The sequence below is a fragment of the Pleurodeles waltl genome, unplaced genomic scaffold (assembly GCF_031143425.1).
Source record: "Pleurodeles waltl isolate 20211129_DDA unplaced genomic scaffold, aPleWal1.hap1.20221129 scaffold_89, whole genome shotgun sequence".
Classification (NCBI taxonomy): domain Eukaryota; kingdom Metazoa; phylum Chordata; class Amphibia; order Caudata; family Salamandridae; genus Pleurodeles; species Pleurodeles waltl.
Window position 1 is genome coordinate 842,554 of NW_027150402.1, and position 16,390 is coordinate 858,943.

General features: G+C 41.8%; 1 protein-coding gene across 1 annotated transcript in view; it reads right to left on the minus strand.

Annotated features, from left to right (window-relative positions):
- Positions 1-793: 793 nt before the first annotated feature.
- The window catches only part of LOC138281632 (oocyte zinc finger protein XlCOF6-like), a 338,330-nt gene continuing 322,733 nt past the window's right edge, over positions 794-16,390 (minus strand). Inside the window, exon 4 of the mRNA XM_069219620.1 lies at positions 794-6,797. Coding sequence (XP_069075721.1) covers positions 5,263-6,797 — 1,535 coding nt within the window. The 3' untranslated portion in view covers positions 794-5,262. The remainder of the gene's footprint in view (positions 6,798-16,390) is intronic.

The window sequence follows — 16,390 nt, forward strand, 5'->3', positions numbered from 1 at the left end:
ATATTTCAGAGCTGCAACATCACTGGAGTGCCCAAAAGCACAAGGTGTGCAATACTCAGAGACATGGCCAAGGTAAGAAAGGCTAAAAGACGACCACCACTGAACAAGACACACAAGCTGAAACGTCAAGACTGGGCCAAGAAATATCTCAAGACTGATTTTTCTAAGGTTTTATGGACTGATGAAATGAGAGTGAGTCTTGATGGGCCAGATGGATGGGCCCGTGGCTGGATTGGTAAAGGGCAGAGAGCTCCAGTCCGACTCAGACGCCAGCAAGGTGGAGGTGGAGTACTGGTTTGGGCTGGTATCATCAAAGATGAGCTTGTGGGGCCTTTTCGGGTTGAGGATGGAGTCAAGCTCAACTCCCAGTCCTACTGCCAGTTCCTGGAAGACACCTTCTTCAAGCAGTGGTACAGGAAGAAGTCTGCATCCTTCAAGAAAAACATGATTTTCATGCAGGACAATGCTCCATCACACGCGTCCAAGTACTCCACAGCGTGGCTGGCAAGAAAGGGCATAAAAGAAGGAAATCTAATGACATGGCCTCCTTGTTCACCTGATCTGAACCCCATTGAGAACCTGTGGTCCATCACCAAATGTGAGATTTACAAGGAGGGAAAACAGTACACCTCTCTGAACAGTGTCTGGGAGGCTGTGGTTGCTGCTGCACGCAATGTTGATGGTGAACAGATCAAAACACTGACAGAATCCATGGATGGCAGGCTTTTGAGTGTCCTTGCAAAGAAAGGTGGCTATATTGGTCACTGATTTGTTTTTGTTTTGTTTTTGAATGTCAGAAATGTATATTTGTGAATGTTGAGATGTTATATTGGTTTCACTGGTAATAATAAATAATTGAAATGGGTATATATTTTTTTTTTGTTAAGTTGCCTAATAATTATGCACAGTAATAGTCACCTGCACACACAGATATCCCCCTAACATAGCTAAAACTAAAAACAAACTACAAACTACTTCCAAAAATATTCAGCTTTGATATTAATGAGTTTTTTGGGTTCATTGAGAACATGGTTGTTGTTCAATAATAAAATTAATCCTCAAAAATACAACTTGCCTAATAATTCTGCACTCCCTGTAGTTACATTAAAAAATAAAAATCACCTGGCTCATGTCCATTGAAGCTAGGAAGGTAGTGAAAGTTTTCTGTTCTAAAAATTGGGTTGTGGTTCTAAACAGTTTTGGAGGCTCTGCTCTAGCGACAAGGCCTGCATTCTAGGGCACCCTTAGCTCCAAATGTACCCTCAAACTGAGGCAATATGAGTCTGAGGGTTGTACATCTGGTGTTCAGTGTGGCTGTAGGCCCTGCTTACATGTGCTTCCTGGATGAAAGAACTCAATGGTGTCATATTTAAGGATTTAATTGCCTGTATAAAAACAGGGCAGATGTTGATTACATATTCCCTAATGTCGTGCTACAAACTCCTGTGGTGGTTCAGTCGACAGGAGTACTGGGGAGTTTGGGGTGTGAATGTGAAATGTTCTTGATTAAGTAAGGTAAAGGTGACAAAGCAACGCAGGTGAGTACCCCGTCTGGTGGGTAACAGTGAGCTAATTACCTGGTTTTTGTATTTTTTACTCTTCTTGCTGCACGTCATCTCTTCAGGGTCGGACTGGGACAGCAAATAGGCTCAAGCACCAAAATAAAACTGGCCCTCATTAATGAATTATGTAGCTAAAAAAGGCAAGTTTGCATACTGGTGCAGTTCTAAACTTGTGAAGACACGTTGTATAAGTGTTTTGCAAGGCATTGAAGAGTCCATGGATTTTAGATTGCTGTAGTCAATATCAGGGAAATTAACATTAAAAACTGCCCAACAAGATGATAAAACAGGCCCACAAACAGGCTAAAAAACAGCTGGCCTAAACACTGGCCTAAGCCCAGACACACACTTAACATGACCAAAGACAAAAGTTAGGGTAGACGAAGGGGAAAGCAATTTTCAGCCATCCACAGATAACTTAAAATTAGTGTGAAAATTGCGGGAACCGGCCCAGTTCTTTAGGCTGGTACTAAAGGACAACACTAGGCTGGTGGAAAAGTGTTTAGTGGAGGAGGATGTTGATCACTAGGTTGTAGAAGCATTCACCGGCTTAGGTTCCAACATTAGGGAAGCCCTCCTAAAGCCTCGCCGCCCCACAGTTGACACTCCTAGGTGGTTTAATTTGATTGTTCAGTGGCCACCCGGAGGGCTCTTGCCACCAAACCCAGGGACCACTCACTGGTAGCACACTTAGGGAAGAAATATAAAGAGGTCATGACTAAACGCCAATGGGAGGTAATGAAGTCACAGTGGGGCTCATTAGTACAGGCGTCCGCTATGAAATACATTAAATTCTTTTGGCCCACAGTCGCAGTCGTGAGATACAAAAATCAGCCAGTGTCCTCAAATTCCTGTCACATTGCTAGTAAGACCTGGGAGGCTCACCTCGAAAAAACTCTATGCCATCCCTTCCTCTCATGATGAGTTTGTGATAGATAATTTGAGAGGCACTTAAACTGCATTGGGTGAAGTAGAGGATGCCATAAATCAAAGTGAGGGTAGCAAGGCACCTGGCCCTGATTGTGCCCGATCAATCTAATAAAACACAACACTGATTTCTGAGCCCCACTACTAACTAACATATTTAATAATCTTGCACACTCTCCAGTGCCAGCTTCCTATCCATCATCTATCATAGTACCCATATTTAAAAAAGAAGACATCTCAGCCTGGGTTCTATAGACCCATTTCATTGATCAATACCACAGTTAAAATTCTGGGAAGGGTAATATACAATAGAATCAAGGAATGGATTTAATCCGAGTCAGTCCTGTGCTCTAGTCAGTATGGGTTCAGAAATAAAATTGAGATGCTTGAGCAACGTCTTAACCTGAATCTGGACCTTGGCAAATACACCACCGTCAAACAAACCCCTCTTTATTTGGCATTCATGGACTTGACCTCAGTGTTCGATTGTGTTAATCGATCTAAATTATGGCAAATGCTTATTTCCTGTGGGCTGGATGAGGAACTAGTGCACGTTCCAGCATATTTGCACAAAGACATGAGAGCCAAGGTTAGAATTAGCACACAGGGAGAGGTATATAGAGATATCGACATTCATCATGGCGTGAGGCGGGGTGCAGCTTGATCCCACTTTTATTCATTTTATATAATAACAAGCTTCACCTCTTTTTTTTTTTTTTCCTTTTAACTGGAATCACTCCTGATAGACCTAAAATAAAAGGCGTGTTGTTACCAACACACATATATGCGGACGACACAGTGCTCATAGCACGTTCCACAAGAACTCTGTGTCGGGTGGTGCTTGCATTTGTGGATACCTTGGATTTACACATGAATTTTAAAAAATTGTATATCATGGCCCGCGGTCCACAGTGTAAACACACCTCAACCATATCAGTGGGCACCAATTCCCTGAGTAGCACTAGCACTTTTCCTTATTTGGGGGTAACCTTTGCCTCCTCAGGGTCTTGGACCCCAAATGTAGTCCAGCGCAAGATAAGGTTGGCGAGGGCAATCTGTGCCTTATGTACTTTCCCACAGCCAATTTGAGGGGCAGGGGTTTCTCACCTCTGCCTATTACAGATATATATGTCACAATGCATCTCTATTGTTATGTATGGGGCAAAGGTGTGGGGTATTTCGCAATGTGAGGCTATCCAGTGCGAAGAGAACAGATTCTGTAGGAAACTTCTCTCAGTCCCCATATTTCATCCTAGCTAATTTTCCACGAAGAGCTAGGCCTCCCCTACTTGGAAGATAGTAATAGAGCTCGGCCAGTGCTCCTGTGGTTGTCAATTTGGAGAAATGAAGAGGCTACCCGCTCTAGAGACATAATAATGGAGTGCCTGTCATTCAACAGAGGTCTTTGAATATCTTAGCTATCATATGTAAATTCTGAATAATAAATTGGTTTGCAATGGGCCTTTACTGAGCCAGAAACATGTAATAACCTAAGCAAAATGTATGTTCAATAACCACTTTATGATTGTGCATGTTCATAGAGATTAGCCATGGAGTCTGAGAAGCACAGTATAATTAATTACTTCAGCTTGCCTACACTAAATTGCCCCACTAATAATCTGTGGCGCTAGAGGAATTTGGGAGCGGTCTCTACTATTTAGCTTCCGAACCGACACAGCAAAGTATCTGTTGTGCTTCCCGTTAGGATTTACGAAGAATCTAGATGATAGTCCATGTCCTTGCGATGGCAAGTCTGGTTAATCATCAATGCACTTTGCAACTTCTTGTACATTTTATGAAATGTACACTAGACATTTCTTAAATCCACTTTTTAAGAAGAAATGTTGTAATATTCAACAATGCAGACCAGCATTTAACCTTCTATTGCAGTAGTCAGATGAGGAAGTTATTTTGCATACTGGGCCCTTTTTAAGATCTGCTGTGAGGGCCCGTAGTACTAAGCTTTTATAATGCTGTTATGATGTTGCATTGTATTCTATAATGCTGTCAATGTTTACTACTTACACTGTGTGATTTTAACTGGGAATGCCACTTTTATGGATACTTATTGTCACCGAATAACGTTTCTTAATCTGAAAAGAAAAAAAAATGCCTCCCCTGTTGCGTACACCCTGTCTACATCAGTAAGTCTTTGCTCAAGAAATACTAACCATTTGCCTATACACAAATGTTTGGCAAATAAACCATTGTGAGTATATAAAAACAAATTACATCTATTCCCAATAATTTGATTAATAAGATCATTCGAGTGTGCGTTCTCTTGGGATTTAGAGGGTGAGCTTGTTTAAAAAATTAACCGTCATGTTATACATGAAATATGTGTATTAAAGTGTTAACTAACCTTGCCAAACATGCGCAAAGATGTTGGCTTTTTAGTTATAATAAATACACTGAAATGGAGAATTTGTCAATTCAGCTGTGAACCATTTTAATTCTATTTAGATGACCTTTATTATTACTCGTCTATATTTGGAGTCTAAGTTATTATTGCTTCATAGAATATTTTGTAGGATCCTCCAGTATTCTGAGCAAAATGATTTCTATTGTTGCATTTAGTGTAATTTTGATTAAGAAATTACTTCTCAGGCTTGTTGGCAGTCGCGTCCCTACAGACGATTTATTATATGTTTTATTCTATAATAATGATAATTAGTAGTATTATCCTTATTATATTCTTTTGGATTATCAAAATATATGAGCATCATCTTTTAGGAATAAGATTTTCTCTATTTTTTTCATACTTTTTTGTGCTTCACAAAATGTCTTTATCTAGTTCAAAGTGTCTGTGAAACTCACTATGTGTCTTTAGGTGTCTTGTGAGGGATGTTTTCCATCCAAAACTTTGGTCACATTCAGTACATTGGTATGGCTTCTCTCCTGTGTGTGTTTTCTGGTGACATACAAGATTAATACTCTGGCTGAAGCTTTTGCCACATTCGGCACAATGATACGGTCTTTCTCCTGTATGTGTTCTATCGTGTCTAAAAAGGGTTCGCTTGTCACTAAAGCTTTTGTCACACTTATCACATTGGTAAGGTCTTTCTCCGGTATGTGTTCTCATATGACAAGTAAGATGGCCGTTGGTAATGAAGCATTTATGGCACTCCGTACATTGATATGGCCTGAGTCCTGTATGGGCTCGCTTGTGGCAAATAAGGTGTCCCTTTCTAGTAAAGCATTTCAAACATTCTGTACATTGATATGGTCTGTCCCCTCTGTGTGTTTTCTGATGACTATTAAGAAGCGATCTTGTAGTGAAACTTTTTTCACATTCTGTACATGGGAAAGGCCTATCTCCAGTGTGGTTTCTCTGGTGACAAATAAGTTTGTTTTTCTGACTGAAGCTTTTTTCGCAGTCAGTACACTGAAAAGGCTTTTCCCCCATGTGTACTCTATTATGCCTCACAAGAGTTTTTTCCTTGCTAAAGCTTTTTTCACATTGTGTACACTGGTATGGTCTCACTCTTGTATGCGTCTTCTGATGAGAGGTCAGAATTCCCTTCTTAGCAAAAGATTTCTTGCATTCTGTACATTGATAGGGTCTGTCACCGGTATGTGTTCTTTGATGACAAATAAGGGCGGTCTTTTGTACAAAGTGTTTGTCACACTGAGTACACTGAAAGGGTCTCTCCCCAGTATGCATCCTCTTATGAATAATAAGACATTTCTTTTCAGTAAAGTGTTTGTCGCATTCTGCACATTTATAAATCATTTTTCCTGTGTGTAATTGAATATGCATCTTGAGAGCTCGCTTCTCAGCAAAGCTTTTTTCACATTCAATACATTTGTAAAGTCCTTTTCCTGTATGCCTTTTCTGGTGAGAAGCAAGATTTCCTTTTACAGCAAAGCATTTCTGACATTCAGGGCACTGATAAGGCCTCTCTCCTGTGTGGGTTCTAAAGTGACAGATAAGGCTGTTTTTCTGTTTGAAGCTTTTGTTACATTGTGGACATATGTATAGTTTTTGTTCTGCAATTTGATCACATGCTATAATCCTAACAACCTCTAGATTACTCTCGCTTTCATTGTTTTTTAAAGAGATCTCATCTTGTGAAGTTCTTAGGAATAGATCGGACTGTGCTGTATCACCAGTATCATTTTTACTAAGAAAAAAATCCCTTTCCCCACACTCTGAGGTACTTTCTGACATCTGCTGGTATTGAGAGTTTCCTCCATTTTCAGGGCTCCTTTTCTCCTTTACTTTCTTTGTCCCCTGTGAAGCTTTACAAGGTGTAATCGCAGCACACTTCAAAGATATTCCATCTTCACTTTTTCTGATTCTTTCACCTGTTGAACAAATAAGACCTACTGTAAGATTTCTAAACATTAGAAAATATATATATATATATATATATATATATATACATAGATAGCTAGATAGATATGTCAGGACACAGGTGGCTTTTATTGATGTATGAAATGCAAAGCTTGTAGACAGAGTAATAACTGCACAAAGATATGGATTTCTACAAGAAATAAATATCACTTTATAAAAAAAAAAAGGCATATACTTGTAGCACAGAGTATTGCGTTTATTGTCTGATATGCCCATGTGAGAAGTTAGATGTGGACAGTACTATTCACAAAGCTAAAAAAAAAAAAAAAAAAAAAAAAAAAAGAATACTGGAGCATATGAGAGCCATTACAAAGAACAATAACCAGTACCCTGTTGCTAGACATTTTGCACATCATAACAACGCCAAATTGTTGAGATTTGTTGTAATTGATGATGTGGGGCGCCATATCAGAGGTGGGGACAGAACAAAGATTACGTGTTCTAGAATTTAAATATATCATCGATTTTGATATATTGATCCCACAAGGCTTGAACTCAAGTGAGGAATTGGGGCTACATTTACAGTGACATTTTGTCCGCATGTGCTCTTTTTCTCATCCAGTTATTTCATAGTAATTGGGGGAATATTAACAGGGGCATTCCTTCTTCCGTATAATTTTGTACACTTTTGGATATTAATGTTAATTCTTTCCCTAATTATGAAGGACATTTTCTCATGCATTAGGAATTTCAGATTATTTTTCTCATTTTGTCCTCCTCCTCCCAGTAGTTAAAATTAGTGTAGAGGTCTAGTTTTAATTCTATGTTTGTAATGTTTGTTTTATTTTGGCACCATCTTTAGTAAATTGGGATCTGCATTATGGGACATTTGATCATATATGGGGTTGGACTTTTTGGTTTATTGGAATGAAGAGTAAGGGGTGAAATGTAGGTAATATGTTTTAATGGACCACATGAGCAAGATGTTATGTATTGCTATTTATGTATGCACTAATTCATTTATTCAAATATATAAATATAAGAGAGGGAAAGGTTATTGAAAAAAACAATGTGTCCCCAACATTTTGAAATAAATACAGACGCTTCATTACCGAAGAGGTTACCCTGCATTGCAATGATCATGGCATATCGGTACAGCTATTACTGGAAATAATTGCTGTCAATTTGAAGTATATAGCTATTTACATTACGAGCGGAAGCAAGATTTACCAAACGTGTTTTTTCTGAGAAGGATTACGATTTTTTAAAATCTTCATAACGGATTTGGAGATAGCTCATTTTTATACATACGCTAAATGAAAAATGTGGTAAGAAAGAGGAATACAACATTGAAATTTATTGCCATTTAGACAGAATCACATTGGGCAGCTCCAATATTGGCACATTTTATTTAAATGGTGATTGGTATGAATAATAAGTAAAAAGGATCACAATAGTTGATTTTACAACTGAAAAGCTTTTTTTGTGAGGAAGTCAATGCTATTGGTATAAATGTCTCCATTGCACACTTCAAGACGGCATCCACATTTACATGTATTGTATTGTATTAGTCCTTTTTTGATTTCATAAGGAAGTGTTTAAAAGTTACTAAAACTCTAGACCACTAACCATGAACAAGGCTCCAGCCAAAATGTGTTGGTGAAGACATCAAATAAATTTGATATAATATATCACATATACATAAGTCCCGGAATGTGGGTGCTCAGCACAGCGGTCCTGGACGGGCTCCGAGACGCCCAAAATATCCTTCATTGCTCCCTTAACATATCAGGAGAACCAGGACACCTCCGAAGTGAAAAAAACAATTTATTTCAGCAAAAAAAATGTTGCTGAAATAAATTGTTTTTTTCACTTCGGAGGTGTCCGGGTTCTCCTGATATGTTAAGGGAGCAATGAAGGATATATATATCTCAGACATATAATTACCGAGGGCAGATGTGTTTGGGATGCTATGCTACATGCAGATGACAATTTTATCACCATTGTGCACATCGTAAAAATCATGCTTTCAGTGAAACATAACACGTTAAAAAATAAAGTGTCACAATTGTGTTAAGCATATTTCGAATTTGAGAATGCATAGGGTACTGATTTCTCTGTGCGGCTTTTTCAGTCAGTTCAGGAAGGGAAGGAAAACGAGGTGTCACAAATATGAACAATTAACAAAACAATGAGTGATTTTAGTTATGATGTAAAAGGTAAAAATGTGAGATTTATTGTACTGTTGTGTATGGATTTTGCATGATGCTAACAGTAACAGTTTTGGACGGTATGTGTCAAGATTTCCATAATTAAAATTAGGTCTGCTGCACAGGCTGCCAATATTAATTAATTAAGATAGTTGATTGTTATACTATAACTTCTATGCACACTTCATATACTGTAAAAATGGTTGTTATAATTTCATTGTGTATCCACCATAGAAGGGCATTTTGCTCACAAGTAGACACATGGCTTCCTTATTTCGACCTTGGAGGGTGTCATACTAGGTCAGGGAAGGCCCTTCCCTCTGTGTCTTGCTTGTGGTCGCTAACACGTTTTGAGATCACCCACCTGTGTCATGGGGGCTCTCACTACCTCCAGACCATCCGCTGCCAGGACCAACATAGAGCAGTATGCTTAATGGGTACCATTTTATTTGCCCGATCGGCATCGTTTTTTCCCAACTCACACAATTTACCAAAGCGGGAGTTTAAGTAAAACAAAACAAAAACATGTCCCTGATGCACAGGGAGATAGGTCTCTATGCTTAGGGCCGTTGCATTTTTTTCCAGCACGGGACTGCCATTGTTTTACATGGTGGTCTTGGACAGGAAAATGCAGTGCCAGTCATCCCACTAACAGGTGCGCTATGTTTTGCATGCTGCCCACCAACAGAGTGGTAGCCTCAAATTTGGGATGGCAACTGATTATCAGTCGTTGGGTATGTGCATTTTTACCTGCACCCCAATGCCTACTGTCTCTCTCTGTAAAATTGTTATGACTGGGCCCCCTCACATCTTATTGCGAAGAGGGAGTTTTTGTTTGGGTACATGTTAGATGAAATACAGTTTGTGTACTATTCTTAAAGCCGAAGGCTGCTTCAAAAGGTTCAGTGGTAGTTAGAGCTGTTGTTTACTTTCCAGGCCTGCCACTTCCCCCTTCACTGCTTTTTTACTTATCTTCCATTGCAAATCCACTATAAAGTCAAATGTACGTGTCTGGTTTCAAACCGTGGGGAGAATATGATTGGGCTACCTCAGGTACCAGGGATATTTTACATATAAAGGAGGATAGTTGTTCTTTAGGATCCCTTTAATACAAATCTAAATTCAAGGACAAATAAAATTGTGCCTTTCACCCCTAAAAAGGTTCAAGTATATACAAGCAAATTAAATGTGCAATGAAAAAAGACACTTTATTATAAATACTCATACAACTGTTTATTTATGTAGCAGATAATTATGCAAGAAGGTGCTACATAAGAGGACACAGTGGCGGAGCAATGCGCACATGAATCGAATGTGCGAAAATTGTGATGAGTAGTACAGAAAGAAGTAATCACAGTGGCTATAGAGAACATTTAATATCAAGAAAACGGGGAAATATTTGAGTAATGGCTCATGAAAACCCTGCCTAGAGAGTGAAGTCCATAGTAAGGGACGTTGGGACCCATATGCAAATGTATGCAGGGTAGACATCACGACCTACTAAATAACATTAGTGCAGTAGTAGCCCTTGAAGAGTTAATTGAAGGAAGCGGCTAAAAGGCCCTTTCAAAATGGGGGAAACAGAATGAATTGGTAATCACAGAGGAGCACACCTTCAAGGCTTCCAGGAGAACACAGGGCCCAACCGTAGTGCACCCCCACCATCTTGGAATCAGATCAACCTTTTTATTTTTATAATATTATTTAAATACTCCTTATGCAATGCAACATTACAGGTATATGGCTTGGTACATGGATTACATTGAAATACTCATCAGCATCATGACATATTACATCTAAATATAATTACCCTAGTACTGGTGGAGGAGCAAAGCATACAGAGTATACGCAATGGCGGACACCACAAAACTCAATGGGGGGAGAGGGGGATCATAAAGGGGATGGGGAAAACAAAAAATATCAAGTCACTTCCCTTCCCCTGTCGCCTCACTCATCGCTCTTCTTCTTCTGGTGTCCCAGCATTCACTGGGACACCAGCACAGGGTCCCCAGCAATCCTTGCGCTTCGTTCATGCTAAAGCTAGCATGAAAGCAGCACCAGGATTGGTCTGAGCAGCTCAGAATGCTGCTCAGACACAGCCCTGGGGACTGTGCAGTTTCTGCAGCCTGGTGTTAAACACAGCCAGGCTGGAGAAACCTAAGTGCACACACACCGGCAGTTAGGTGCACTCTCTCCTCCCCCCTCCCGGTGGCTCAGCCCCGCTCCTCCCTGTACTGCTGGCTGAGCCAGCAGATTTAAAATGACACAACAGTGGAACTATTGTTTCATTTTTCATCTCCTGGCTCTTGGCCAGTGGGGCGACGTTCCTCCGTCATTGCAGAGGAGTCACCCCTGGGTATACGTAGCATCGTATATTATGTCAAACAGTGAGAAACAGTATTTTCTCAGCACGACTGTTCAATAGCATCATTATCACTGCACTTGTAATCTATGATTGTTTTTCATCTGGTCACTTCTTTCTTGAATAAGTGGACAGCAGGCCCCATATATCTTGTGGTTTTGCTACTTCTGGTTGTAATGCAGTTTAAGTCTCAGTGTTAATATTACACCAGGTTGTGTTGCAAAGCTACCACCTTATTGCTGGAATCAGGCTTTGAGCGGGATACTACTATTTGACAGTTGGCAGGATTAGTGATACCAGATAGTCGTTTAACTGCCTTGAGAATCTGTCACATAACCAAACAAGCATTGTCAAAGCCAATAGGTCTGGGCTTTAGGTGACTATATAGTTTGCTATAATGGCAATTATCTTATTTTTTTCTTCATACATTTTTTTATTCGCTATTTGTTGCACCTTTAACCGTTTTTACAATATATCATTTGGGTATAATCAGGAACAATCAGACAAAGCAACTCCAGTAGACGGTGGGTAAGCAGCAGGGTAAAGGTAATGGTAGAGGCTCCATTCAACAACAAACCAATGCAATGAGCCATAAACAGATGGCGCCAATACATATAGCCCAAATAGCATAAGGGAAGTAAGACAAACGGCTCCCGACCAAACTTCCAAACTTATTGGCGCAGATTAACTAATGAATAAAGGAGAGAGTGCCTATAGGCGGGTCAGCAAGAGGAGTGCCATTGCGGAAAACCTAGTCGACTATAACTGTTCGGCAAGCATCACAGAGAAATTGTACAATGACCTGCATACATCTCCTAGCAGGGATTGTGTCCCATTTCTGCAAGCGCGGAGAGAGAAACAGGAATGAGGAGGGAAGCAAAGCGAGGAGGGGAGTGGGTCGCCAACAGAGAAGGGCCAGGCAGAAAGAAGCAAGGGCAAGAACGGAATCAGCAAGGCTCTCTCCAGAGACCCGGGGCATTCAAGCGGTCGTCAGATATATGACTGACTGTTTTTAACAACTATTCTAGGCAGTAGTAAGGAAATGCAGCAGGGGGCTGCGGCATTATCGAAAGTGTTTTACATCTCATACAATGCCATCTGCCGTTTGCGGTGTCATAGCCACCGGGGCTACCACTCAGAGACTTGTCTTTGCTGCCAACCGTGTCGGTTCCCTCCTCCAGGTCTGAAGATCACATCGGTTCCCATTTGGCCGCCATGGACTGTAGTGCACTTCGCCGGTCCCGTATAATCTGTTCAAGATCAGGAACATGTGACAATCGTTGGAAAGATGCTCTGCGGTGTCCCTTGGTTAGCCAAGGGTTGGGCTGCGTCCGCCGTTCTGTCCCGTGCTCCGGTGATGTAGTTCTCTGGCCCTGATCAGTTGCCTCCAGCCATTCCCAGGCCGCCTCAGGTGTGGCAAAAAACTTTGCCTGTCCCTGTGCCACCACCCAGAGTTTTGCTTGATAACCAGTGTGCCCACTCAACAGTAAAAAATGGCGTGAGTGCCCCAGCGGGGACCAGTTCCTTTATCCACTTTTCTAAGTAGGGCACAGGGTCGCTCCTCTCAAACCACTCGAATGTTATTCCTCCGGGAGTGTCCCTCTGATTCCTCCACTCTACGCTCCAGAGCAGCCACCCTATCAAGCAAGGATTCCACTGAAGTTTCTACCCATTGGGTTTTGGGGGTAAGATGGTGCAAGGTGTGTTCCATGGTGCATGTTTTGTACACCAATTTCCGGTGGTCCGCATGGAGCAGATTGAGGTCAGTCGCCACAGTATCAATTTTCTGCTCCACAGATGTTCTGGTTTGGTCAAGAGACGGGCCAAGGCGCTCCACCGCCTCCAGCACCGCATCTAGTTTGCGATCCATCGCAGATAGAGAACCAGCGCTCTGGGCTGAGGAGCCACTACCTGTCCTGGAGCGCAACTGCCCCATGTTAAAGGCGTCTGGGGACAGGTCTCACTTTCTCCCTCAGTTTGACAGTGTACAGTGCATTGTACAGCGAACGCTATCAACTCACACCGCTGCTGTCACCTCCAAGATAGTGCAATTCAGGTGACACCTCCGTTGGTGGTCAGGACACAGTCTATGTTCTCAGTGCAGCAAGGCCATAAACTATTCACCCCCACCAGCCGCTCCTTGCGCAGCCCGGTAGCACCAGCCCGCTGTCACTGCCCAAGACGGGGAAAGCATGGTGATAATGGCCCGTTGTAGGAGGCTGGCTTGGCTTATAGTGTGTACCTGATGGTACTTACACCTTGTGCCAGGTCCAGTTATCCCTTATTAGTAGATTAATAGTGTTCTAGCAGCATAGACTGATAGAGGTAGCTATAGCAGAGCAGCTTAGGCTGAACTAGGAGACATGCAAAGCTCCTACTATACCACTTATATCATATAGCACTATATCATAAGAATCACAATACTCAGAGTTACTAAAAATAAAGGTACTTTATTTTAGTGACAATGCGCCAAAAATATCTCAGAGGATATACTCCCTTAGGCGGTAAGTAAAATACACAAAATATACACACAAACCAAAATCAGGTAAGTAAACAGTTTAAAAAAATAGTGCAACCACTGTAGGATACAATAGGATGCAATAGGCCTAGGGGCAACACAAACCATATACTAAGAGAGTGGAATGCGAACCACTTAGGAACCCCTGGTCTAGTGTAGTGTGAAGAGGGTCGCTGGGAGTGTAAGAAAACACTAAGGGTGTCCTAGATAACCCACCACAAGACCCTGAAAAGTAGGAGAAAATTGACCCTACTTCCCCAGACACACACTAAAGTCGTGATGGGAGATTCTGCAAAGACCACAACACACTGCAAAGCACTGAACACGGGTTCCTGGACCTGAGGACCTGTAAAGGAAGTGGACCAAGAGTCACGAAAGTGTCCAGGAGGGGCAGGAGCCCACTTAACCCCAGATGAAGGTGAAAAATGGCTGCCTCTGGGTGGAAGAAGCTGAAGATTCTGCAACAACGGAAGATGCCAGGAACTTCTCCTTTGCACAGAAGATGTCCCACGGAGTGCTGGAGGATGCAGAGTTGTTTCTTTGGAGAAAGACCGCAAACAGGCCTTGCTAGCTGCAAAGGTCACAGTTGAAGGAAAAAGGGTTCTTCTGTGGTTCTAAAAATTCTGGACCCATGTAATTTACTTTGCCACAGCAGTACGATTTTAGTATCAAAAGACCGATAATGACTAGTACACTAAGCATGAGCATTATCGCTCAATTCCAGCAGCGTTTTCACCTCGAAATCGCCATTTTCGTCCTGCACTCGTGGCTCCCATTTTTAAAAGTTGCCCTCACATAGGCTTATAATACAGTCAGATTTGATTCCAAGGACACGTACACCTTGATTGACTTTTCTCTGACCTGGGCAAGCTGGAACCATTGCCTCAGGCCAAACCTGTTTGGTCAGTCCCTCTCCCAGTGGCCGAATCAGATAGCATCAAGGCACACCATGCCATAAAACCCTTATTATCGCTCACACACCCTGCCTAATCTTGCTCACACCTGCACCTGCTCTTTTCTTCTTCTTACTTTACGAGGGGGAGGTGCCCGTTTTTATTGGGGGTCCACACTTATCTGATGTAAAATACTAGGCCTTGCCGGGTAATTTATTATGGGTTGGATGACATGAAATATGAGGTTTCATCATGACACTGTTTTTTCCTTTGTAGTGAAAACATGTGAATGACCAACCAAAATGTCAAGAATGTTTGCCTGAAGCTTAAAAAACTGTATATAAGGAAACCTGATTTTGCATTGACAGACAGTCTCCTGAGAACATACAAACTGTGCTGTTGTACTTCTAGGACGCTTGTTACTTGGTTGCAGCCAATAAATTCAATCTTTGACTTTACCTAGAAGACTCTGAGTTTCTGTGGTCTGAATCAGGAAAGTACCTGAGGTCTTTGGGTGTACCCTGGCACCGCTGGGTTACCGGATCAGTACCGGTTCTGAAAAACCCAGTACCTCAGTTGGCGCCCAACGTGGGGCGATACCAGCGGTACCGGTCCAAGCCTGAGGTCCGTGAGGAGCTTCGTGTGAAAATTCTGGAGGAAGGCCGCCACTTCATCGACCCCTGCATGTCGACGTGGTCCGAAAGTCTTTGCTGCGAGGTTCCCCGCTTCCCGACGGCTACGAAGGACTGCTGCCCTGGCTGTCGCCCTGATTTGGACCCTTGATGTTTGGTAGAGCGAAACGATAAGACGAGTCTTCTGGTGACGTCATCGATATTTTCAGTTAAGTATCAGTGGAGCGTCTCCCAGTCCTTAGTTGGACACTTGGTTTGGTCCTTAGTTGGACATTTGGTTTGGTATCCCTTCGGGATCACTTTGATTTCGAACTTGCAAGTACCAAAGCCGAAGGACTCGTGTATTCACGAGACTATCGTAAACGATAATCCTTTGAAGTTTGAAGCTAGACTAGTGAGCGAAGATGCCTGGTCTTAGCAGACTTGGAAATTTGTTTTGTCTTGGTTGTAAAAGGGACTCCCGGTTGGAGGACTCATGTCCGGTTCCTCCGATTGGAACTCCAACCTATGAATTATATGTGAAGCAAGGAGTAGGCCCCATTACATATAATGAAGTATGGATCCGTTACACCAGAAAAGATGGTGTTTTAAAATGGCCCCAAAATGGTAGCTTTGACACAGAAATCTTAGATAACCTCGAAGTTAGACTTTTTAAGAAGAAAGCCCGGCCGGCAATGTTTGATTCTTTCCGCTTATGGCGTAAGGAAGCCAAGCAAAAGGAAATTAAATTAGCTAAGAAAAATAAGAGAGAAAAAGGTATTTCGATTATGCAAGCTGCTATACAGTTTAAAGATAACGAAGTAGAACAGTTGAATGAGCAGTTGCATAGGCGACATAAAATGACAGTAGATAAATGCTATCCAGTTTTGCCGCCTCTTCAGCAAGATGCAGCAAAAGACTCTGAAAAAGATCCCCTAATGTCGCATTTGCTAAGTTCGCCACCACCCTATGCGCAGAATGCAACGGCACCTCCGCAACCTCTAGTTGCA